Here is a 25,556-nt window from a genome sequence, read left to right on the forward strand (position 1 = left end):
AACACTTTCACCTTATCGACTTCCGCCCCGACTCACTGCTTCTGGGGCATTTATTTTCCGTTTCCTGACGCAGCTCACCTGTGTCTCATTGTTTCGCCGCATAGATCTTTTCCAACAGCGGGTCAGCTGGTTATCCTTGGCGGCCATCTTGCCTCGGTCTATATCTAGTATATCCAGCGTTTCGTTACGGAAATACCGGTTATAAATGACCCTTCCCCTGGTCCTCTTACAACCCACAGAGATCTGGGTGGCTGGATTCAGGTGGCCAAACATGTGACTCTGTCGGTTCCTTTGGGAAAAAGACTGGATGAAATTCCTGGATCAATACATTACCAGCTACCAAACAAGCAATGAATTATTTCATTCCTAGCCTTTCCTGTCTCCTAATATGGGATTATGGGAAGTGTCAACTGTAGAAATCTAGATTGTCCTTTCCAATGATGATACAGTGCAAAATGTTACAAAGATACTGTACGTATTTGTATACTACAAAAACACTGCTAGTGGGAAACACTACCCTAAGATAATATTCCAATTCATGTTTCAGTTACATAGTAGTGTTTCTTCAGGATAACATAGCAAGTACAGTAGCAACAATAGAGAAGGTAAAATGTGCTTTTTTTTTACTCTCTGCTACACTGTTACCCACTGTAACAAGCTCGCAAATTATTCTGTAATACTAGCTACTGCATTTATGAGATATCTGCTTCAGTTTGATGTCAGAAGACAGGCCTCCCTCCCTGGGTATGTTACATTTGAAGTTACTCATGTTTGTCAAAATTAATAATTATTTTAGATGTTTATTGCACTTAATACCTTGAAGAATTCAGTTCCATTCCTCCTTACACATTGACAAATGTTGGTAAAGTAAATTCTGTTCATTTTCACTGGCATAATAAAATCTCAAGCCTTTCTCCATCCGTGTCCAGTTGCTCAGTTTCATTATACCCTCATTTGGCTTGTAATATGCATACAGTATGTTTAGAAATACATCCGAGTATCTTTTCATTATGTGGATTTTGGAGTCCTGTGGACATCCTTTCTGAAATACCTGAATAGTCCTATCACAATAGAGATGACAGACCCTTTTATGTAGGAGAGCCATAATAGTGATAACAAACACCTATTCACAGGAGCACTTTGTTAAATTTGTATTTGGCATAAAGCAGGAATTTGCATCATTAAATGCAGAATTAGTGGGTTGCATTCTTAGGAGAAGGTCTGGCTTAAATTGTAATTTCTTAGCAAAGTCTACTTTTGAAATTCACTGTCCTTTTTTGGAGTTGACTGTGATCAGTGTTGTTTCACTGGGTTATTCAGACCTCTGATGACAAGCTGCTGATGCATAACACACCAACAAGGCAACAGGATAATTTCTTCTGGAGAACGAGATGGCTTCTGTTAAAATCCACGCTTTTAGAGTCAATTGCAAAGCTTTTTTTGCCACACCAAAAAATTCATCCTCACTTTTTAACAGCAAGTAAGTGCCAGAATATGTCCAAAAATTTTCCAAAAGTGGAAAAAAAAGAATCAATGTGAAATCATTTGCATCAATGTGCTGTTTCTTGAGAGATCCCTGCCCTTGAGCTTTTAGTTACATTTTGAAATGGGACCACATAATTCTCCAGAGTGAAAGCCTTTGAAAGCCACCTCATTACAAGTGCTATTAATTTACACTAATGCTGTTGTGAAAAGTTTATTGTTTTTACGAATGGTAGCTTAACAGGAGTTCAGCTGATCATTGTTCTGCTTGAGCTGGAAAATAATTACCACTGAGCAGTGACAGTAACTGAGAAAAAGCCAAAGCACATTGTATTTTTGTCTTCTCTATGATTCAGCATGTTATTTCAACCAGATCTCTGTGCTGGACATACAAAAAGCTAAGTTTTGTGGAGCAATTTTTGAAAAAAACAGACAGTGAAACAGCCCTCCCTACAGGCCAAGCTCATCAAATATTTGTGTGTACAATTTTTCTCACGATGTCATGCAAATTAAGGAAAAAACATAAGTAATAAAATATCCAGTTTTACTTAAAAAAAACTCAGAAACAGTGGTTTCCACAGAGCCATATTGTTCTTTTGCAAAATTGTCCTTGAAGTAAAGGCTTTTAAAAGTATTAAAAGATGGCTCAATGCCTGATTGCACAGTATTTTTGTTTATGTACTATTGTTCCAGGCTGATAATGAACTGGTGTGTGACCATAAATGTTGGAAGATTATTGCTTGCTTGGCAGCCCACGGCCTATAAATCTCCTAGTGTCATGATTCTTTGACATGTAATTAGTTCTTTCCATACAGTTTAGTTACCCACTTCATGATGTGCAGCTCTGTCACAAAAGGCAGACAAACAACGTGTGCCCGCAGCTCTGCTATGAGTAGTCTATGTGTTTAGCAAACAGATATACAAATACCTCCTCTACCAGGTTAATTCTACATAAATTAGTAAACTCATTAATAATGGTTAAAATAAGGCTTTGAATGAGCCCTTATATATCTTGACTACTTTAACAAACTTGAGACTTGAGAAGTTGCAAGAACAAATTTACCAGAATTAAGCTTTGCCTTAAAGAGCTTAGTTTTAGGACAGTGCATCCACTGTGTTGTTAGAATTGGGACAGAATGTGGATGTCACAATGATATCTGCTGATTTTTATACCCTATTTCTGAGTACTGTGGAAATAATAATAGAAGAGCTCTGAAGCCACATTTTTACACACAATAAAAGCATTATGGGTCTTTACAATCTATTCAGATGTAAATCCATTGTAATTTACACTTAATACCACGATACTATGATTGCATCAGCTGGGAAACAAGGCTGTTTAGTGGTTAAAGCAATCATCACGAAGCTGCTGCCCAAGACCCAACTCTGTCGCTGCATGTGGTCCTAAGTGTATTACACTGTTTATTCTAAGTGACTGTAAAAGACTCCAGTATCAGAGGTTTGATATCATGGTGTTCCTTCCTTTCACTCAGATGGCCAAGGTGGACTCCCGTTTCGGACCAGAATTTTGACTACATATTCAAACTGCTGATCATTGGCAACAGCAGCGTGGGCAAGACCAGCTTCCTGTTCCGCTACGCCGACGACTGTTTCAGCAATTCCTTCGTCAGCACCGTGGGCATCGACTTCAAGGTCAAGACTGTGTACCGCAATGACAAGAGGGTCAAGCTGCAGATCTGGGTGAGTCCACCTGTTATAGCACTCTTCACAATAAAGTCATTTTAGAATGGATGTGTAAAATCTATCGCTTCAAAGAGCTTTACAATACGTGGAAAACGCGCAACTCCAAATAAAATGCAAGGCAGTTACAAAAACGGATAGAAATAATGCGGATGTAGAAGGTGGAACAATCACACAATAGCCTTTATGAAAATGTTTTTCTTTTTTACCTTAGGTTTAAATATACTGAAGCAGATCCTCTCATTGAATAGCAAAGGCCTGGAGGACCTATGTGCATAAAACCACATTTTCCCTAGAACTGGGAGAGTGGTCAATCGGCTAAAGTTGGACCAAGCCTGATGTTTTAACCCCTTCCTCCCTGGTTTGGTCATTACTCCTAGTCATTCCTCTTTTCCATTTGTTTAATATATATCAGACTTGTGATGTATTGATACCCCAGAAACAGGAACCACTAGTAACCTATCATGGTTTCACTATCATGTAACCTTCATGACTTTCTATTGCTCTCTCACACTAACACCCTTTGTCCAACTCCCCAACCATTACCGATCTGCTGTAATTACCGTAACTGGATTAGACATCTTCCGTTGCCCGCTGTGCTCTTTCTATGCAGAACGATTTCAAAATCAACTTGAATCCTATACAGGAGGCCAGTGTAAGGACTTCGAGACAGGAGTGAGGCGATCACCTGCAGAGGATCTTATCAGGATTCTGAACATGTTGTAACTTGTTAAGCGTTGTTATTATGACTCCTCCAAAGAGGACATACTGTAATGTTGATCAGTCGTTGGAAAAAAAACTAACCCAGGAATCATCTCTTAGTACAGAGTACTTAGAAAAGTTAGCTGGGGTATTTACACAGCTGTGACGTGAAAACTGCATGATGGAGCAGATAAGCATGGTACCTATGTAGACAGGAACTGAGAACAAATGTGCACAAGGACTTGCTATACAGCTGCATGAAGCAGTTCAGCATATGTTATAATTTTCCATGAGGATTTGTTCACAGTGGTTTGAAGTGTAAGAAGACCACACATTGTTGCGTTGTGCTACACAGTTTTAATGAAACAATGATCTGAATAGTGAAATACAAATCAGAGGACACAAGTGGAAACTACTCTACTGTACATGGAGGAGCATTTAAAATACAAAAAGCATTCTTTACTAAAGGGTTGTGGAAGTGTGGGGAAAAAACTACCCAGTCATGTTCTAGAAGCCCATAGTCCAAAGACATACTGGTAGGTTAATTGCCTTCTGGGAAAAATGGCCCAGGTGTTAGTGTGTACTGTATGTATCCGTGTTTGTGTCTGTGTGTGCCCTGTGGTGGACTAGCGTCCTCTCCAGGGTGTATCCCACTGCCTGGTACGTGCCAGGATAGGATCTGGCTCCCACGCAACCCTGAATTGGATGAAACAGATAGAAAATGGGTAAATGGTGGATTCGTCCCGTACAGGTGATCCTATGATTTAATTCTAATAGTTGTTTCCATTACCTTACATACTGTATACTAGAAGTCAGACGTATTGGTTTGGAATTGCTTGGTCCAGTTTTCTCACCCTTTTTATGTGAGACCATCGTGAGCCAGGTTAGTTTTACCGTACCGAGGAGGTGTTGTTCTGATTGTAGTCCTGCTCCGTTCAAGAGGAACCGCAGGTTCAGACATTTGGTGCCTGTGCTTGGCTGAGGAGCCAATGGTGTGAAGCTGCCATCTGTGGGATTTTGACTGAATGCCTCTAAGTCAGAATCGCTCAACATTTCCAGTTGGCGACTACATTACCCATTCTCTAATCTCTCCTTCAATGTCTTCAGAATAATATCTTGTTAACTTGAGTACAATTGGTAAGATACCATCAAAAAGGCCATTTAAGTTCCTTTGTCTGCCCTTTAAGAGCCTTGACAGAGATAAGGATTTACGTGCCTTTAGCTTTGTGCTTAAACTGATCATTTCATTATTCCATATTTTCCAAAGGATTTCAATAACCAAATCCTATTGCTAAAGTGTTGCTACAGCCCATTTCAGCAGGTGGGTAAAGAGCTTGCTCCAGTAGTTGCTATGTTAGTGAGGGACCCTTTATTGCTGCTTACACCCAGGGCCGGCTCCTGGCAAAGGCAAACTTGGTGACTCCCTTGGGCCCCAGGGGCCACCATGGGGCCCCCTCGATGCACACCACTTTTTTTAATCGCCATGTTCAAATGTGAGTGAAAAATGTACTGTAACGTCTTCTTCTGTTGCTGCGGTGGATGATCCTAGTGAAAGCCCGATCAAAAACTGACCAATCATGATCAAGAACGTAATGCTTCTGAAGCGCAGAAAAGAAGAACCGGATAGGCAATCTTGTAACAGAGGTGTGCCAAATCAAGTAATAATGCATTTGTATTTCATTGGCTTGTGAGTCTGTCAGATCCATGTAACTGGTAGTTAAGCCACGTTTTCAGGCTAGACACAGCCTGCTGGAGGTGTTTTACTAGACGTTAGCACGTCTGTACACGTGCCGCCTGGTCACCCGGCTAAAGATCAGTGCTGCTCAGCCAAAAAAAGCATGAAAGCAAATGTGCGCTACAAGTGAGTGTTCAGCAGTTATACATAATCGACTTTAAAACGCATTGATTTTCCTTGCAGTTTCTCCTGTGTTTCATTAAAAGGTGGTTTTGTAAACCCAACCTGTAGCCCTTCAGGTTGCAGTCTCTCACCTGAGGTCAGCTGTGGCACATGACCGTCTCAGCCATCATGAGCATCGTCTCAACTGGCCATCATGAGCATCAGTCACGCAGTAGGTCAGCACCTGGCGTGTGAAGATGTAATTGATGATTTTGCCTCCCGAAATCCTGAACGTTTTTTTCTAAAATTTTCCCATCTCTTCAGCCTTATTGATCTCACTCTTGTAATTGAGCTTATTTCTTACTTAATTACATATTTATTTTTACAATCCTTTCTACAAAGGTTTCAATGCAGTAATTTGTAAGTTATGATTTGCGATAATTTTGAAGTAACGGAGGTCTTGTTATGTGTTGTTATTAATGTTCCTATTTATGACTTTCAATGTTAACATACAAGTTATCCTTGTAAAATGTGTGCTTCCTGTTCTTGTTTGTAACTTATTTTGTTTTCTTCAAAGCTGGTTAATATGTTTTCTAGTTATATAATTCATTAATTTCATTGTTCTAAATATTATTAGTGGTGTTATTACTAGTGGTATTATTAGTAGTGAATATGGAGGTGCCCTTTTCCAAAATGTTTCCTAAGGCCCCCAAAAAGCTAGGGCCAGCCCTGCTTACACCAGTGTAAATCCTTTGCCTCCTGTCAGTTACATTTGTTAAGAGAGGTTTTTAATCTTTTCCTATAAAAAATGTGTTAAACTCGGAGTGAAATAGCGATGCTAGTGCACAGTCAGCTGATCTGTCTGTGATTATTGCAGGAAATACTGAAGCCCTGTGTTTCATGTTTTCACGTCAGTAATCCTCATGGTTGGGGCCTAGAGCTGTTAACGCACTTGCAGGGAGGTGGTTGCCATGACAGCAACACCTTCTGCCGATCCCAGTGTGTTTCCTCAGGGAATGAAAGCAGGCCTAGTGTTGTTAGGGGAGGAATCTTTTTTTGTGAATATAGAAGTAAGGGCCGATGATTATCCACACTCTTGGAGTAAAGTGCAGTAAATAATAAGCAGCATAATAATCTTGGATTGGAGCAGGAAAAAATCAGGGCTAAAAATAGTCATGTTAAAAAAACGTGACCAACTTCCATCAGCCAATATGTACAATAGATGCTGGCTGTAAACACGAGAGCTGCTCCCAGTGAAAATACAAAAAATGACTAGAAAACGTCATTAGGGCACTAGCTGACTGATACCTTTGGCCTGATCAAACAAGAATTCTTAAACCACTGGGAAACACAAGATGCTGCTACAGAGACACATCTGGATTGGCCTTTTGCTTTTGAAGGTTGACGATACAGATTTAATTTAGATTTAAGTGCTACATCTTGCATATTACTGACTATTACACATTTAAAGAGGCTTTTTTTGTTAGTGAGCTAAAACCTCAATTAAAGCACTTTAACAACTGTTAAAAACTTACTGACACTCTTCATGCTTCTATTTATTTTCCTAGGCCATGTGATGTTGCACAGGGTAGCAGAGTATTGTGTTTTGGGGTTCTGAACTAGTTACCAGGGAGTTGTGCTTCCAAGCCCTCTTTGAGCAAAGCGATATCTTAACACATGAGCACAATCCAAAACAAAGTTCTGTTACAGGCTAGCATGCTAATGTCCTTCTTTCAGACTACCTGACTTTATTTCCTCAGACCTGATGAGGAAAATGATGATACAAAGGGATTGTTAAAACTGAAGCATACCTTCATACAGTATGTTAACCATTTACTATGTACCTGTATACACCAGATACACAATTACTCATTAATTACTCACTAATATCTTTGTTGACTTATCTTATTAAATCTGAAGTAAGGTTGCAGGAATCCATTCAGGGTGGGTGTTGCTGGATATCACCAGGATTTGGGTGGTTGAAGACTTCATGAGCCTTCATACTCACAAGGCTGGCGTCTCGGCAATAAGCCCCTGTTCCGCTTGATCAGTTTTGCAAAGATAATGTCAAGACAGGGCTTGAGTTTTGGTGGTACTCAGCAATGAAATGGGGACCCAAGGTCCAGTGTGGAAAATAAGCAAAGGGAGTGCCTAGGACAGAAAGCACTGACTGATGTTTCCCAAGGATCAGGTGTAAAACACTGCTTCATGATGTAGAGCAAGCCTGAAAGACCAAGCTGTTCTCACATCTGACACCCCTATAAGTATCAGTGCTCATTGGCTGTGTATTACTGGAGCCCGGTTGTAATTCATTGTGTATTGTGTCTGTGTTGGAAGGAGGAACATTTACCTGTGATGCCGAGAACCAGAGTCTCTGTTGCACTGGATCTTTATATTCTGGAGTACTGTGGGAAAATCCATCCTAAACTGCATTACATGATTGTTACTGTGTTTTGTGTTAACAGCAAAAGAATGATAGAGATATTTGAAGTGGCTGCTCAGAGGAAGCACACCACATTTTCACTGGCTAAGGATTCTGCTACTTTACTTCTTTTAAATGATGTCATCTGCCTTCTGTAGCTTGAATGTGCCATTGAACAGTGATGACATTTAATGTGACCCATGTAAAATGGTATCCCTTGTAGTGCGTCTTAAAAAAATCCATTACGTTTTGAAACAATTCCTTTTGTTTTTTAATTAGCTTATATTACTCATATATATATATATTACTTATATTGCTTATATTACTTTGTTAAAAAAGCAGACTTTTGTGTCCAGCCTGCTCAGTAATAATTGGCCCATATCTAAATGTACCATTTTCTGCAAAGGTTCAGGAACATGCAGTGTGCCTTTGCTTAGAAAATCATCAGCAGTCTGCAAAGAAGCTACAGAAACTATTTCTGTCTGGTTTCAGATATGTGCCTAGTATAGAAAACGCTCATTAGGTTTGCTAGTGATTTATCTATGAGTGTTGATTCTCTCTCTCTGTATATTTTTGTTCTGTCGGACTTTATTCAGTGCTGCTGTTGATCCAGTTGATCGTGTCTTCTTACTAAATAGACTAGAGATGGTTTCCAGTGCTGTTGGAATTGTTCTTATGTAGTTTAAATTTTCCCTAACTGATAGGAAACCATTAATTCAAGTTAACACTAGTTTTCCTTAATAAAGTTGGTTACCAAAGGTCCCACAGGTTCAGTTCCCTCGTAGGAAGTACTGCTGATTATTTTTAAGGCCTTAACTGTATTAGCTTCAGATTACATCAGTAACTTTCTATTGCTTTGTACATTTCCATGCTGTCTGTGTTGTCTGTGCTCTGATGTTCCTTCTGGACACAGCTCAGGGCAGTACACTCTATTGCTTCTTGACTGTAGAATTCTTTGATTCATGTCAGATCTGGTACCTAGTTTAAATCTTTTTATGTTTTTTTTATACTTGGCTTTTTCTTCTGTTTGAGCATCAAATTTAATTTGTTTAGGTAAGTCATCCGTTTAAGTGCATCATAATTTATATGATTAAATACAAATGTCAGGATCCAAATATATGAATGGTGATGAGGATGATGATTAGAACATAAAAATGTTGCAAACGAGATGGTTCTAAGATCCAACTTGCTCATTTGGTTTCTTGTAGTTAATTGATCTGATATTGTTTAGCTGTGTTCTTGAAAGATCCCAGGTTATAATCTTGATTCTGCTACCTGTCTGGCAATATGTTTCAGGCTCCTGAAACCCCTTGAATAAAGCTATACCTTCTGTTCTTGATCCTAAATCCACTTGTTGTTACTTTTCACTTGAGTCCTCTATACCATTCTTCAGGATCAACACTGAAACATATTATTTGTTCTTGTAATTTTATTGATCTACATATGCCGGATAGTCCAGTGCCACGGTGTAACCCTACTAAGTTATTTTGTACTGTGGCAAAGACGCACTCTGATTCCCCAAAAAAACAGAATTATGAAGATAAAGGGAGCAGTAGGCTGATAATCTCTCCTTGCAAAGCATTTCTGCAGCACTTGAGAGAAAAGGGGTGTGTTGCTGTGTTTAGTAAGTCAGGAAGGAGATATTGGAAGAGATTATAACTGCCTGCTCCAGTGTGATTGAGGTTAAGAGGTGATTGCAGCAGCCAGCCCTGTCATGTGCAATTAGTTTCCTTCAGGTGACAACAAATCACTGGGATTTGCGGGTGCATCATAAAGCTTTGCTTTTAAAATAATATTTTCTCACTTTAGTAACCTGATTGGTTACTAAAAGTGGTTCACAACCTTTTAGTGGAGAGAAGAGATTCCATCAAGCCTTGTGTGGATTGCTACAAAAACCCCAGGCCAAGGAACGAGCTGTGGGGCTTCAGTTTTTCTGTAGCTTGTACGATTTAACCCGTACTCCTGTCTTATTTACAGTACAATACTTCCATGGCGGGGGCAAAGGAATTTTACTGTCTTTAACTCATGCTCACCTTTTGATTTCCTCAGGACACTGCAGGGCAGGAACGGTACCGGACCATAACAACAGCCTATTACCGGGGTGCTATGGGCTTTATCCTCATGTATGACATCTGCAATGAGGAGTCCTTTAATGCCGTGCAGGACTGGTAGGTATAACACAAGTGTCCAGGGCAGTATTTCAGATAATTATCGGGCTGCTGCAAAAAAGTTCAACGAAAAACTTCAGGCTACAAAGCAATACAAGTGTTGCGTTCATTTTCACTAAAATAACAGGCAATCCTCGTTTTCTAAACACTTTTATACTGGAAGCAAAATTCTCACTCTTTAAGACCGTCTCTGCATAACATTTCAGTTCTAATTAATTAAATGGATTATACTATATAACACTTTTCACCCTATTACATATAGAAAGCGACCCCTTTCATCCACTGTTGAAATAGAAAAAATGAAGTGAGAAAACTGCTCCACTAACTTAATTCAGGGGGATTTAATTCAGTACGCCAAAGTAGAATTTAGCTAGGACACTGGCTAAATCTAGTGATTTTAGGAGTGTACCATGGTACAATGACTTTATTTAATGCCTCACATGTATGTGTAGTGTCCCCTGTTACAAAACATTGTGATATTGCTTTTGGAAGTCCTAGTCCAGAAAGAAAGAGCACCACTCACTAGGCAATCTATACAACGTACTGTATAGCAGCGTTCTTGTTTCTCTTCGAGGTCTCCCGTCCAGTCCTGACCAGGCTCAGGCTTTCTTAGTTTCTGAGATCTGATGAGATGCACAACTGGCTGGACTGGCGTTCTTTTGAAATGGTTTAACGGGAACTGTCACAGGCTTCCTTAGCTGCTGAGTGGAATGTTCTGTTCGGTATTCCACAATACATCTGGAGTCAGTTTAATTCACAGGGGAGAAACAGAGCTTAGTTTCCAAATTTTGGGATATCCCATAGTGCTTTGCGACCTAGCAGTTTCTGTATAGAGTAATGATGTACTCCTCCATAACCACTGAACATCATTACTATGTATTGTATGTTTCTTCTGTGTTTCTTAGGGCAACCCAGATCAAGACCCACTCATGGGACAATGCCCAGGTCATCCTGGTGGGCAACAAGTGCGACATGGATGATGAGCGAGTGGTGCCAGCAGACAAGGGCAAGCAGCTGGCTGACCAGCTGGGTAGGTCCATGAGACAGCTGGGTAAACTCCTGTGGGAGCTGTCAGACCCTCCTAGTACAAGAGTTAGGAGAAGCAGAGAAATAAATAGGATGGAAACTCCTTAAACTTAAACAGGAAACCGACTGGCTTCGTCCAGTTTTTGGCAACTCGTCGCGGTTTTCCGGCTTCTTCATTGTTCAGTGGATGGGGTGGCTGTGAGGGCATCAGACCAGTCTGTAACATTGCTGTCCAGTATAAGCGTGTCTGCTGAGCTCCATCTGATTGACGGGACAATGAAAATATGGTAAACATATACTCACATTGTAATGTAGTAGTAAGCAATGTTCCTGATGTTTTTGACTGTTGTTCAAAACAACAAAACAGCTCCAGCTTTTGAAATAATCAGAGCTCATTATAGTTTGATTGGGGTCATAAATAGTTGAGGTTCTGTTGCATCTTTAGGATAAATTGTCAATTTTTCTGAATGTTATTTCCCAGTGGGTAGGACACCTTCATGAAGGTGTTATACTGACAACTTTAGACTACATTCAAATACAGCTACATACTGTATACAGCTTCAGTTATACTTCATAATATCTGTCTGAAGACTGAATGTTTTTCTGATATCCCTCTATTGCGTTATTAAACCAATTTGTGTGTGTCTCATGGAGTGCAAGTTGAGGTATGCAAAAAAACAAATTCCTAATACAAGAAACTGTATATGGCCAATAAAGTGATCTGATCTACTTTCCACTGAGCCCGTGTTCAAACCCTCTGTCACTTGAGGTCAGAGACTGGGTTTCAAATTGTTTCTTGCCTGAACCTGCACAGCTTGCATGGAACAGGCACCCTTGTTATGGGATTATGACTGTACTGGTCTTGCAGTCACAGCGCATCTTATAGTTCTTTACCTCTATCTACCTCTGTAGAGGTTTGATTATGTCAAAGATCTAGTTTGACTGCTGCACCTTTGCACAAAAAAGGTGGAAAACAAATTGACACTTCCAAAACCTACACACACAGTTCCTCCAGACTGCTGCAATATTCTGAAGAAAATTCTGAGACTAAACCAGCATTGATCTCACTGAAAAGTACCCAGTTTTTTAAGGATATTTCATTCATATTAATAAGGGTGGTGTAATTACAGTATATTACACAATATTCCAAAATATTTTAAAATAACTATGATTAACTACAGAAACATTTCAATGTGAAGATGGTAATGAGCATACTGTATTTTGCTAAATTGGCTTCTAGTGAATGCAATGACTTCCCATCACTTTTTGAAGAACAAGTATTTTGTTGTAATATAAAAACAAAAAACACAAAAGTACTATAAATAAATAACACTATGTAATGGTTGCACCTTGTATTTACATAAATTATGGCATATATGACCTCTTTTAAACACATTTCAATCAAATCTGTCCTGGCACAGCAAGTGAATTTGACACCTCTGTTGCAGACAGTTAATGTTCAGACACAGCAATAGTAAAGCTCTGGTTCTTAATTACCGATAAACATGTTTTCTGCGGGGAGGTGTAAGTCTGGGTTCAGCTCAAAGTCGGCAGACCAGCGCTTGCTCCATTCCTTGTCAATTTCTGTAAAAACAGGAACAATTAATTCCTTGAAGTATTAGCAGCAACAATTTGGATTCAATTTAAACACTATAATTCTTACACATTAGTTTTCAAGTATGATTTTATGTTATTCTTAAAATCGTTTAAAACTAGCCAATCTAAGGGATTTCATTTAATAATGCAAGATGTGTATCTGTCTTCAGGACTTTTCTGCTCTGTCCTGCACTGTCTCGGAGAGGGAGGGTCAGTGTGTCTCTCGGCTCTGTCCTGCACTGTCTCAGAGAGGGAGGGTCAGTGTCTCTCTCTGCTCTGTCCTGCGCCGTCTCAGAGAGGGAATTTCCCAGGCCTGTAAGGTCTCCATGAAGGAGTGTCAGTGTTTCTTCTCTTCCTTGCGCTATGCATGCTATTCTTTGAAGTGTGCACTTGTCAGAGGAACCTGTAAGCCTCATAACTCTGCAAGAAAAGGCGTGGCTCTCACTGAGAGCAAGTTTGTTGATAACTTTTTCTGGATAGTAATTACAAAGACTTTCTTTACTTTGCGATCTTTTAAACTACAGTTAAAATGAGACACCACTCCAAAATTACCAATTAATTTTAACACACACATGAGATAGTTCCCCTCACCTTCCACACTGTACTGGGTTCCAAACCACTTCTCCTTTAGCTCACAGCGCCCCTCGTTGTCAGGAGACAGTAAAAGTAGGTTGGCCTTCTGTGGTGTAAGGAGATTGAGGGCAGCCGATATGATCTACAGTACCACTGCATCGGGGCTAGCCAGGCAATGCTTAATAGGTCATTTGGGAGATGTTTTCTGGCAGGGAGAGAGAATGACATTGATGGAAAAGGTTAACATTCAAACTGAGAAACTGTTGAATTAGCCAGCACTCTGTGGGAAGAAATAACTAAATGATTTACTTGCCAAAAGAAAGGGACTGAATTATTCATGCGTACCTAATGAGTCAAGTTTGACTGACTGGTCCTGGAAATATGTAAAACTTATTTTTAATTTTATGTGGGTTTTATTGATTCCAGATCTACATGCAGAGTGCAGAACAGCACTAACTATGTCTGCAATGCACAGCCTCTTTGTGCATGTTCTCCAACTGGAAACTCTTTAAGAGACCTATGCTTTCAAAAAAGCAAGACGCATTGATGGACAAGGGTATAACCACACATAAGTGGAAATCTTTGGGTCAGTTCCTTGGCAACTAAGATATGAAACAGAGAGATTTTTTGTAAAAAAAAAAAGAAGGATGTCTTTTTATCATCAGTACCATGCTGGCAGAGTTTTATCTTCACAATGATGATTTAGAAGTCCTAATGTGAAAACTGGTCAAAAGAATAAAAACACCAGCTCTCTCATAATGATTGCAAGTGGCATGCAAATGAGAAAATACAGAACAGCTTAGCTCCTGACAAAATACTGTAAGGAGAATTCAGTTTTCCAAGTATCTGTTACCAGCCTGTCCATAACAATAAGAAACTGAAACAATCTTTCTACTCCCCCTGACAGCAAATTAAATTTCCCAGTACCCCGAGAAATATTTTTGACTCACAAAATTATATGTATATAGACTGTTTAAAGCATTACAGTTTTAAAGTGTTTACGAAGTGAATAGGGAGCTGTTAAATACAGTGGACCTTCGGGAACAGTTTGTGTTTTTGTTACACCATCAGAACTGAAGTTGAAATGAGAGCAATCAGGACTCGGAAGTATGTTACACTTGACACTCCTAAATGTGAGGAAGCTGGAAAGCTTAGGGAAAAAAAAGCTATGCCAGTATCATTCATGCAATGTAAACTCAGATGATCCACACGTGCCTGGACATTTGAGACTATCCTTGTTGAACAGTGGTATAACATTACATACACATTAACAGCTGACTGCTCATACCCAGTTTTGAGTTACAGGACAATATCCTGTTCATATGCAATCTTGGTACTCTGCCTCATGTATTTGTGGTTCTGGTTAATTTAGGCGTAATATATCTATTAAAAAATGGCTTTTAACTATTTTTACATGTATACAGCTACAAACGTAAATGTTGGTGTCCTCAGATTTCAAGAATTATTCCTTTATTCGCAGGACTATTCGTGGACAGTTAACAAAACGCCCTTAAAAGACATGCAATATTCAATATGAAGTACTAAAGAGTTTATCCAGCACAGCCTCTGAGTTCATCTAGGTTTGCAGCCATACACTACGAGAGCTTTGATTTTCTGAACTGTGGAATAGCTGTTAGTAACTGTTAAAATTAATCAACTGAGCTGCTCAAAGAATCGGGTGTTCGTTGTGACTGCATGTCTGGTCAAATCACCAGAAAATAATGTCATCACTTTCGCGAGAATTGTTTTAAATACTTTGGATGACACACTGCACCCCCGAAATGTAAGTGGACTTCAGGAATGGGTTAGGAAGTCTCGCACAAAAACTGTGACCGACTCCCGCATGACGTGTCGAGTACACGAGCAGCTCACCTGTACTGCTTGGGGTCAGTCGGGGTCACCCCTGTTGTCTTCGCCTCCACCGCCGTTATCCCCGGAGGCTCCCTGGTCTCTGGGCTCGGCCTCCTGCTGCTGCTTGGCGTCGTCAAGCACACCCGTGCTGGACGGCTGGGCAGAACCGCTCCCAGTGCTCTTGGACTTATTGGTCAGAGGCATGCTTATGAAGTGGTGACCTGGGCAGGGGAGCTGAGAGCCGGAGGTTAGCAGGCACAGTTCTGGGGCAGCTGGGGAGGGTTGTCGGTCAGCCTGGTGTTCTTGGCTCCAGTGACCATCGCAGGGTCGGTGTCCACGCTCTCGGACATCTTCACACAGATGACGTCCACCCAGGCGCTCAAACACCTGTCTGACATTGATGTTCTCCTTGGCACTGGCTTCAAAGTACTCAAAGCCTACATTAAAAAAAACAAGCAAAACAGAGGATTTTTGCTTTTCTTTTGCAAAATGCTGTTGGAAAAAACACACAGACAGGGAGAGAAGCTTGGGGTCAGAGTGCAGGCTTAGCCATTTATACAGCGCCCCTGGTGCAGTTGGGGTTAAGAGCCTTGCTCAGGGGCCCAACGGAATAGGATTTCTCTGCCAGCCGCAGGCTATGAACCGGCAACCTTTCAGCCACAGGCGCAGGTCCTTAGCCACAGAGCCACCACACTGTACCAGTTACTCATTCATTTATTATAACATCCATTCCTCACACCCAACTCAGCGCGAAAAGCACTATGGCCAAGAAGCAGTCGTAGCGTCTGAAGTATTAACGAGGCTGAAACCTGAAACCGGGCAGAACGACTATTATTAAAAAGACAAAAATCAGCTGGACCCTGCCACTACAAGGACCAAGTTCAAAACGCCTGAGGCACCTAGTCCAGGGAGAATTATTACACACAACAACAATCTTAAAACTGCACACACATTGTGTACACACACATACTGGGAATGTTTGGAACAAATACAAGGCCAGTAATAATTCAATCATTTTTCCATGTCAGAATGAGGGCAGCATGGTAGCCCTGTGCTTAGCGTTACCGACTCCTAGTGCTGGGACCTGGGGTGCTATCTGTGTGGAGTTTGCATGTTCTCCCTGTGTTCATGTGGGTTTCCCCTGGGTGCTCTGGTTTCCTCCCACAGTCCACAGACATACTGGTAGGTGAATCGTCTTCTGGGAAAACTGGCCCTGGTGCGAGTGTATGTTTCTATGTGTGTGCCCTGCAATGGACTGGGTTGTACCCTGCCTTGCGCCTGTTGCTAGGGTAGACACCCCCCCCACCGTAAGCCAGAACTGGAAAAAGCGACTGGAAAATGAATGGAGTGCTGCTGGCGTGAGAACAGGGCTCAGACGAGTGAGACTTGAGTCAGGCTAAGCGGGAGGGCTGACTGAGCTGAGCGGGAGCACGCTAAGGGTTTTTGTAAGGAAACCCTCCTTCGGCTCGGCTTTCTGCAGGCCGCTGAGATACTCCCCCCCCCCACAGGCACGCAGGAGGAGTGATGAGAGCGGAAAGCTGGAGGTTAAATATTGTGATGGGGAAACATGCAGACATCCACTTCTTTGTCTATAATTCATGGAACAAAATGGAACTTGAAATCCCTTCGCTAGCTCTGACCGCCAACTGGCAGGGCCAGGAGACAGCAGGCAGCGAGTGAGTGCCCTGGCGAGGAGACACGCGTGTGGAACCGCAACGTCTCAGACTACATGATGGAAGCATGGGTGGAGGGGGACAAACAGCACAACCTGCCAGCCATTAAAACAACAGAGTGCAAGATCAATAATCTGATTACTGACGGATCAATGCTCTTCTCCCCGCCACAGTTTCGGTTCACACACAGAACACCAGCCCCTCCCCACAGATGTGTGGGTTTTTGTCATCCAATTTGCAGTCTTGATGCTGCCAAAATAGAATTGCTGTTGTGTTAGGCAATAAAACATGGCATCATGCATCCTGATCGGGCAGTTTGAGAAATCAAACTTGACTGGGACGCTGGCATCACAAGGAATTAAGTGGATTAAGAGGAAATTACGGCGATTACACGCTGACTTACATCCCATGTCTCTCCTTCAGGAGTAACAAAGCAAAATAATACAGATGTTCTAAGAACACACAAAGGGGTCACTCCTTCCCTATATGAGTGGCCATTATAGCACACCCAGATTCTACCAGGAGACATGCCTCAATGTGTCATCTGAATTACAAAAAAGAAGACAAAACCACTTAAATTATATCAATTGGACCAAACAATTTACAACACAAATCCCCATTACGCCCCAAGAATATGCTCATTTTTTGTGTGTTTAAATATAATACATATACACATTTCTAATCACATTTTCCTTCTCAGGATAATATTAATTAACAGTGAACAGTTTCATAATGCAGGTGTTACACATTTGCAAAGCCAAAGCAAGGTAGAGATATTTAATCTTGGGGAACACGTAATGACTTCGCTAGATGGATACGTTCACCAACTGTCAGGAACACAACGCAGGGAAAAGTGAAACAATAAATTTTAAGTTCAATATCTCCTCTTTTTATTAGACCCACGGCTTGACATCCCCCCTTACCGAAAGCCAATTTCTTATTTTCGTATCAGGTTGTACATCGTCGAGGACAACTCTTCCTCTACAAAAGCAGCAGGCACCTGACCCGCCCGCAGACACAGCCCGGACAAAGAGCTCTCCTCTCTGAGTCACACCGTATCTCCTCCATAAATCGGATAGTCGCGAACCTGAAGCAATAAAATCTAGCTGCGTGTGCAAAATGCATTACTTAGCTAAATCCATTAACTCAAAAGAAGCACGCACTTTAACAGCTCTGGCAGATACGTATATAGTTTATACTATAGATTTATCACATCGTATGTAATACAATTTAATAGCATTTTCAGAAAACACTTGGCCATGCGGAGTTAAAGCATTCTCCGTAAAAAAAAACAAATGTGGGCCCTCGGGTTCAACCGTTTCCCCCCAGCGGGAGAGGACCGGCACCCGTGTCCGTGCGGTTTCCAGGTGTGTCGCCGGTACAGTACGGTCCGGAGACGGGAAGCGCACAGACGTGGGAGTTCAGTGCGGCTTGACGCAGCGCATCCCCAAGCCCGTCAACAACACGCACACACACGGCGCCCCGATCTCACCACCCGGGGAGAGCAACGGACACACGCAGAGCCCGCTAAGGGTTGCTCAAGTCCAACGGGAAAATGACACATCAAGCAAGTGTCGGGTCTTGAAACCGGTTTCCTCTCTCTTTCATGCATTGAAATCTGCCCCCCCGATGTTTACCTCATATTGGATGTACTGTTTCCTCCACTCGGGAGTGATATGGGCTGAGAGGTGCTCCGCGAATTTCATGCTGGACGGTTGTCCCCGCTGATCGGCTCCTTACTCCCGGTGTTCTCCTGGCTCTGCTCCTCGGAGTGGTGTTTATCACTCGTTTCGATTAAAAATCACCGCTGCCTGCTGTCTTGTCCCGGCTACTGTCGTACTCCCCGGGTTCCCTCTCCAACATATTACACAGAGAAGGGACAGCATACAGCAGACACTCAAGAAACACCTCCCTCTCCCCTCTCAAAGAAGTGGCTAAATGATGTGGTAGCTGGTAAAGAGCGGGGAGCTCGAACGTCTTTCTTTCGCTGCTCTCTCACCAGCACTGAGGAAAATCCCGTCCGCCATCACAGTCACCGAAAGGCGCCGTGACGTCACCGCGCACACTGACAGCAGCACCTTGGCACCGCCTCCGAACGTTAAGGATCCGCGTGTCTGGGATGCACTGCGGGTTGACGAAACAGAACCGCTCCTATTACACGTACAGTACGTTTACAGAAACAATAATTAAGAGTCAAATAATTCATTTCTATGGCAAAACTCTCTTAGTCACCATCTTTCAAAATAGTTCAAGTGGGTAGCTGCGTCAGCATGCGTAGGCTGCAAAGGAACAAGTAATAGGTTTATTCCATGCTGAAAAAAAGAAGAAAGAGAACACAACGTTTCGGCTGTGGAGCCTTCTTCAGGTGTGGGTACCCTGCCTTGCGAAAGATCTATCTTTCAAAATAGATCGTGCTTTTGTGGAATCAGTCCAGAGAAGAATGATGCATTGCTGGGCTAAAAGAAATGTCCTACACCAGGGGTTGTCAATCTCTACACCTGGGCCAAGTTTTTGTTCGACCCGAGCCCATAGTTACATAGCTGTTCTGCTCTTTTAATTCACTGCATGACTGTAATACTCCAAGGTGCTTCATAGGCCTCCTGTGCCTTTAGTGAAGTCAACATTTTGAGTAAACAATAGCAGAAGACATTAAGAAAACTCCTAGACACAAAATACACACACAAACTTCCAGGACAAGAGTCTATCATTCTTGTCCTTCACTGACAGTCTAAAGAAACAGTGTCTTTTTAGTCTTCAAAAACATCGAAAAAGTCCTCCCAATAGATTTGTTCAGAATTCATAAATATAAATATATTTGCCTGGTGCCCTTATCAGACGTGACTTAAATTTATTTCCACTTACAGGGCAGGGACTTTTACTGGAGCAATCTGAAGTACCTCACTCAGGGGTACAAATGGCACATCCCAATATGAGTCCGAATCATTTCTGCGTCAACAGTGACACAGACCAGAGAGCACAGGTGAGAATAACGGGAAGCAAGTGAACAGTTCAAGTCAAAATACTTTATTCATCCTGGAAGGGGCCATTTAAGCAGCAAGCGGTGCAACATACAACGCAAGACAAAAACAAAGCCAAAACAAGAAAACAAAACATTGCTAAGAAAAAGTATACATAGGTATAACAGTAAATGGACCATAGAAGTGATTGAAAGTAAGAGTGTGCAGTATTAGGAAGGTATTAGTACATGCACATTTGTGGGGGGTGGGGGTGGACCAGAGCTCTGTCCAATACACACTGTTTACACTCATTGTTTGCGAGTCTGATAGCCTCTGAAACAAAGCTAAATTGTTTTTTATTTGTCTGGCACTGTGGACAGTGAAAACGTCTTCCTGAAGGCAAGAGTTCAAAAGGCTGATGAAGGATGTGAGCTGGGTCTTCGATGTTGGCACAGGCCTTCCTCAGGGTCTGCTGGGCATCAGCTGTGCCAGGGGTCTGAAAGGCTCACCAGTGTTTTTAGAGCTGAGGTTTACAACACTGTGGAGGTAGTTTTTGTCCTTGTCAATGAGTGAGGTGAACTGGCAAATAAAAGAAAAGTTCAAGTACTTTCAATAAAAGAGCTATAGAATGTTGAAAGGATTCTATTTTGGACTCCATAAGAACTCAGTTTTCTCAGACCATATCAGCGCTCCTGGCATTTCTTCACAATGACATCCGTGTTCTTGATGAACTTAAGTTTATCGTCATACACGGTGCCCAGATATTTGTAACTGTGTTAATAATAATAATGATAATGTTTCCTTATTAGGAACAAGTAATAGGTTTATTCCATGCTGAAAAAAAGAAGAAAGAGAACACAACGTTTTGGCCGTGGAGCCTTCTTCAGGTGTGTGAAGACTTGAAGAAGGCTCCACGGCCGAAACGTTGTGTTCTCTTTCTTCTTTTTTTCAGTATGGAATAAACCTATTACTTGTTCCTTTGCAGCCTACGCATGCTGACACAGCTACCCACCTGATGTTTCTTTATTCGCCCTATACAATTTCTTGCATTAGGAATTCGTCTTTTCGCATACCCCAGCTTTTCTCCATGAGACACAGACACACAGACAGGGAGAGAAGCTTGGGAAGCTTGCACTATACCAATAGACTTACCATGGAGCGTTGTGGGAATTACATTACTTTGTTTTTTTCACATTAACAATTATTTCTTTTGTTTTTGACATGATCATCTCAAGGTAAGAAGTACTATACCAGTTGACAAATTTGTCCAGGCTCTGAGAAGAGAGAGATTAATACACTGTCATCAGCAAACTTGATGATATACTGATTTTCATAGCTGCTTCGGCAATCATCGGTATATAAGATGAAAAGGAGGGGAGAAAGAACACAGCCTTGTGGTGAACCAGTGGAAGTGCAAACGGAGTCAGATGTCAAACCATTAATAGATACATTTTGTGTTCTATTCGTCAGAAAACTAATGATCCACATGATAAGATCTAATTTGACTCTTTCAATCAAAATGTGTTGCTGCATTGTGTTAAAGGCTGATGAAAAATCAGCAGGGGGGCACGTCTGTACACAAAGGGTTGTGGGTGTCTGGAACAAGCTGCCCAGCCAAGCTGAAACACTGACCCCTTTCAAGAAATGGCTAAATGAATTCTTCAGATTAACTACTGGCAACCCAATATATGGGTATATGAGGTATATGGGCTGAATGGCCTTTCAGTACCCTTTGTCGTGTTTAATCTGTAATGAAGCTATTCTCTCTAACGTCTACCCAGAAACACATAAAGACCAGATCAGCTTGTCCATCCATCCATTTTATAACCTTCTTCCAATTCAGGGTCACGGGGCAGCCAGAGCCTATCTAAGCAAGCAGCAGGTGCACGGGCAGGCTAAGATCAGCCCAGTCTGATATAATGGATTCAGTGAAGCAGACATTAGTTTCATAAGTTATACTGCCCTCTTGCCTCATACACGAGTACTGCAGGCAGCTTTGATGTTGAGAGTGAGAAAGGTTGCTTTGCGATGCAAGGTATAAGCAGATCCATGAAGTTGCCCCCCCCTACAAACAGCACAAACGGTAAAACCCACCGCAATCGTTTGTGCTGCAGCCAACTTCATGGAGCAAATGCAAGCTTGTGAGTGTTCACGGCACACTACGATGTAAGAGATTTAAATAATGGGAAAAATAAAGCAATCCTTTAAAAACGTACAACATAAGATCTATTGAAATGTGTGGTTTATGTTTATCATGAAGGTGAATTTTCTTGAGAAACTGCAACTGCAAGTTAAGCAATTGAAAAGGTGCTAATTCATAAATCCCAGCAGTCAAGACAGTAACGCCACTATTCCATAGCAGTCTCATTCTATTTAATTACATGTGTTGACTACTTTCCATACAGTAGACCCTTTGAAGAACAAAGTTGTTTTCCTTTTGCCAAGATGATTTACACTGTTTAAAAGTCATATACCGTACAATGTTTCCAACGGTGATATACATACTGTATATAACTGTACAAAGCTAGTTCATGAGTTATTTATACTGAGTATTAAAACAAACTGCAGAAGACATCTGAAATATGTTTCCTTGGTGCTCAGGATACATCATGGGTATCCACCCTAAACAAGGTGCAGCGGGATTATAACACAGTAATGTTTGAAGAGAAGACATACAGGAATGTGGAAATGTAAATAACTGTAATGTGCAGTGTAGGAGTGCATTGCTGGTGGGACAAGGTCTGTAGGTTGTAAAATCATTTAATTGACAGATGAAGGCCACATAGGCAGAGTTAGGCCTAACTGAGTTAGTAGTGACTGGGGGTAGAAACGGCATTATAGGAACAAAAGTCTGAAAGCCAGTAGTCATCCTTTATCACAGAGCGGAGGTCTGGTGTTCCTAATCAGCTTCACCCGACTTATCACCTATTACAGCTTTTCGCTCTTTGTTAAGGATTATACATCATTTAAAATGAACAGTAGTCATTTCAGGAGCCGTTTTAATCCCACTTCTACATATTTGTCATGGTAGCACTTACAGTATCAAATGCTTGAAATGGGAGCACTGTGCAGTGCACACCTACTGCAGGTTTCTATAAATCCCAAAGGACTAAAATGTCATTTATTCCTCTTTCCTCTTTAGCACTGTAAATGGTCACTTAGACCAATTATTCTCTTAACTAAAGAAACCTAACTCTCCTAGGTCAAAAGGTGATGATTGAATGAGGTAATTAGAAACCTTGCTGGTATGATACCCACAATAATGGAATGTGAAAGATTGACCTCACCTGCTGACGTGACTCAGAACACAGAACCATCAGTATGACACAGTGCAGGAATTTCATTGACAGATTGTACTGTGTGAATAGGAAGTATTGGCAAAGGGTCTAATGATGCGAGCAGTTAGAGACACATTCAAGTCCCAAGAGAGCAGCTTATACTGTTTAAAAGGATTCTTGTTTTGTTATTTGAGGCTTTTCAAGCTCTCTTGCCCCTTAAATTGTGGTGACTTCATCGTGGATAACCACATTGCTGTTTTTTCTGATTTTTCCAGTCATTTTCACCCAGTATTTAAGCAACGTGATTGTCACTAGGAATATTTTTAAACAAGGTTAATGGCCAGACTGGATCCATTGAATGTGGCTGGTGTCAGAGCAATTCTCATGAAGAGATGGAGGGTATATACAGTAACACTCTGCCGTGTGAGTCTGGTGAAAATCTACCAGGATCTGTCACCAGAAAGCTCTGCATCAATCACTCACTTTAGTAGGGATTCAAAAAAGCAGTACTGAAGCTGAAAGGTACTGTGCGGTTTAACATCGTTTAAAATTAAAATGAAGAACAAACTCTTAACTCTTATTGAGAAACGGAATTCAGATTTCACTTGTTAATTCCTTATGAAAACCTATTGCGTTATCATAACTCCTTGCTGGTAAAATAGAAAAAGGGTATGCCTGCTTGTTCCATACCTCTTCAACCCTATGGGTAAAGAAGTGCCTCCTGTTCTCAGTTTTAAATACACAGAGTGAGCTTGGGGTTGGTACCACATACCTCTGGTTCATATCCCCAGTCTCAAGAACACCTTCAGAACATTAGATGCAACGCAGACTTTAAAGCAAAGCCAAAGCAAGAGTTGAGAAGAGTAAGCAATTTGTCTGCCATGTTTCTTTTATATCTGTCAAGCATAAAAGCAATGAATCAAAGGGAATTTACTCTCGGAATCTCAACTCCTATCCGTTTACGTTTTTCTTCTGCCTGTTTGACTGGACTAAGGTTCTCTAACAGACACAAAAGAAATAAGCATGGGAGAAAAACAGCCAACAGAAACAATTGTGGCTGAACCTCATTAAAGAAATTGGATTCATAAATACGCCATTCCCTTCAAGTCCAGAAACGTTTATTTGAATACATTGTGTTCAACCTAAATAGGCTTTACAGTTGGCTGCTTACAGTACGTCTCAGTTTCAGGGAGCATCCTCTGCAGAGTTCTGCGACACGCAAGGAGTTCTGTCAGTTTTCCTGGGCCGCTTCATGTACGGTAGCTGAGCAGAGTACAAAAATAATGACCACGTCCAAGAACAATTACCTATTACCCCTTCAGAAACCAAACGACCTAGTTTCTGCATTTAAAACTAGTTTTGTGCTGTATCATCCAGTGAAAATATTTCTCTCTAAGCTAATCTGTTGATAGCAAATAACCCACTTTCACTCATGTACATGAACATGTACTGTATAGTAGGTGTGTGACATTCCAGCCATTGTGGAGACTATCATCACAGCAGACCTGCCACTAGAGGCTGGTATATCATCTGTCATTTACAGACAGACACACTGGGTGATAATTACACTACTGATGACTCACCAATGTAGGATACTGTATATAAAGAGCCTAATGGTGTTAGCTGGCGGTTGGATGTTTGATATACTGTATGTCTAGGGAGGAAAGGCAGCTGAGGAATTGGCTTACTGGAAAGACCTGCACGATCTCTGAAATAAAGCCTCTTGTACTCCGCGGTATCACCATTGTGAGTTTATATGCGTTCAGATCCCTGCAGCCACCTTAGTTGAGGTTGGGGTCAGTCACAAGGTATATTTGCCTTTACCAAATGGAGTGAGTGTTTCACTCAGGTGTTCTCTGAGGATGACAACAGCATGCAGGTCAACAGCAATGGAAGGAAAAAAATCCCTATTATACAATTTAAACATAGAAGAGGCGGAAGTGATTTAGATACCATACTGTAAGTACCCAAGATTAATAAGTTCCCAGGGACCAATGATGTCTTATTTATTGCGCACTAAGAAAGCAGATGTTATTCAGAAGCCACTGACCTTAATTGTAATGGAACGCAATGAAAACAATTATTAAAACTGAACTATCGGATCACCTTTATGGAAACAATACGAATTTAGAAAAGGTTGGTCTACCTAAACCAACTTGTAAATAGTTCTTTAATATGGTGTTTTCAGACTTTCAGAAGTGTGTTGCTAAAGTTCATCATTAAATGTTAATTTTCAGATTGCTGGCTTTCAGGGAAATGTGAGGGTTTGGATTGAGATTCAGTTGACAAA

The 25,556-nt window shown here is 41.3% G+C and overlaps 1 protein-coding gene across 1 annotated transcript; it reads left to right on the top strand.

Annotated features, from left to right (window-relative positions):
• The first annotated feature begins 205 nt into the window (after positions 1 to 205).
• LOC148823851 (ras-related protein Rab-3B-like) lies at positions 206 to 11,594 on the top strand. Its single transcript, XM_088928156.1, has 4 exons — positions 206 to 261; positions 2,976 to 3,183; positions 10,194 to 10,312; positions 11,218 to 11,594. The coding sequence occupies exons 1-4, from the start codon at positions 206 to 208 to the stop codon at positions 11,444 to 11,446; spliced, it is 612 nt and encodes a 203-aa protein (XP_088784282.1). The 3' UTR covers positions 11,447 to 11,594.
• Positions 11,595 to 25,556: the final 13,962 nt, after the last annotated feature.

The sequence above is a fragment of the Atractosteus spatula genome, chromosome 11 (assembly GCF_055471065.1).
Source record: "Atractosteus spatula isolate fAtrSpa1 chromosome 11, fAtrSpa1.hap1, whole genome shotgun sequence".
Classification (NCBI taxonomy): Eukaryota; Metazoa; Chordata; class Actinopteri; order Semionotiformes; family Lepisosteidae; genus Atractosteus; species Atractosteus spatula.

What these genes read in the sequence shown, in the direction of transcription:
- LOC148823851 (XM_088928156.1), top strand. Translation starts at nt 206, where the DNA reads ATGACCCTTCCCCTGGTCCTCTTACAACCCACAGAGATCTGGGTGGCT. An exon ending in ATCTGGGTGGCTGGATTCAG is followed by an intron (nt 262 to 2,975) that starts GTGGCCAAACAT and finishes CCTTTCACTCAG; the next exon opens with ATGGCCAAGGTGGACTCCCG. An exon ending in TTTAATGCCGTGCAGGACTG is followed by an intron (nt 10,313 to 11,217) that starts GTAGGTATAACA and finishes TGTGTTTCTTAG; the next exon opens with GGCAACCCAGATCAAGACCC.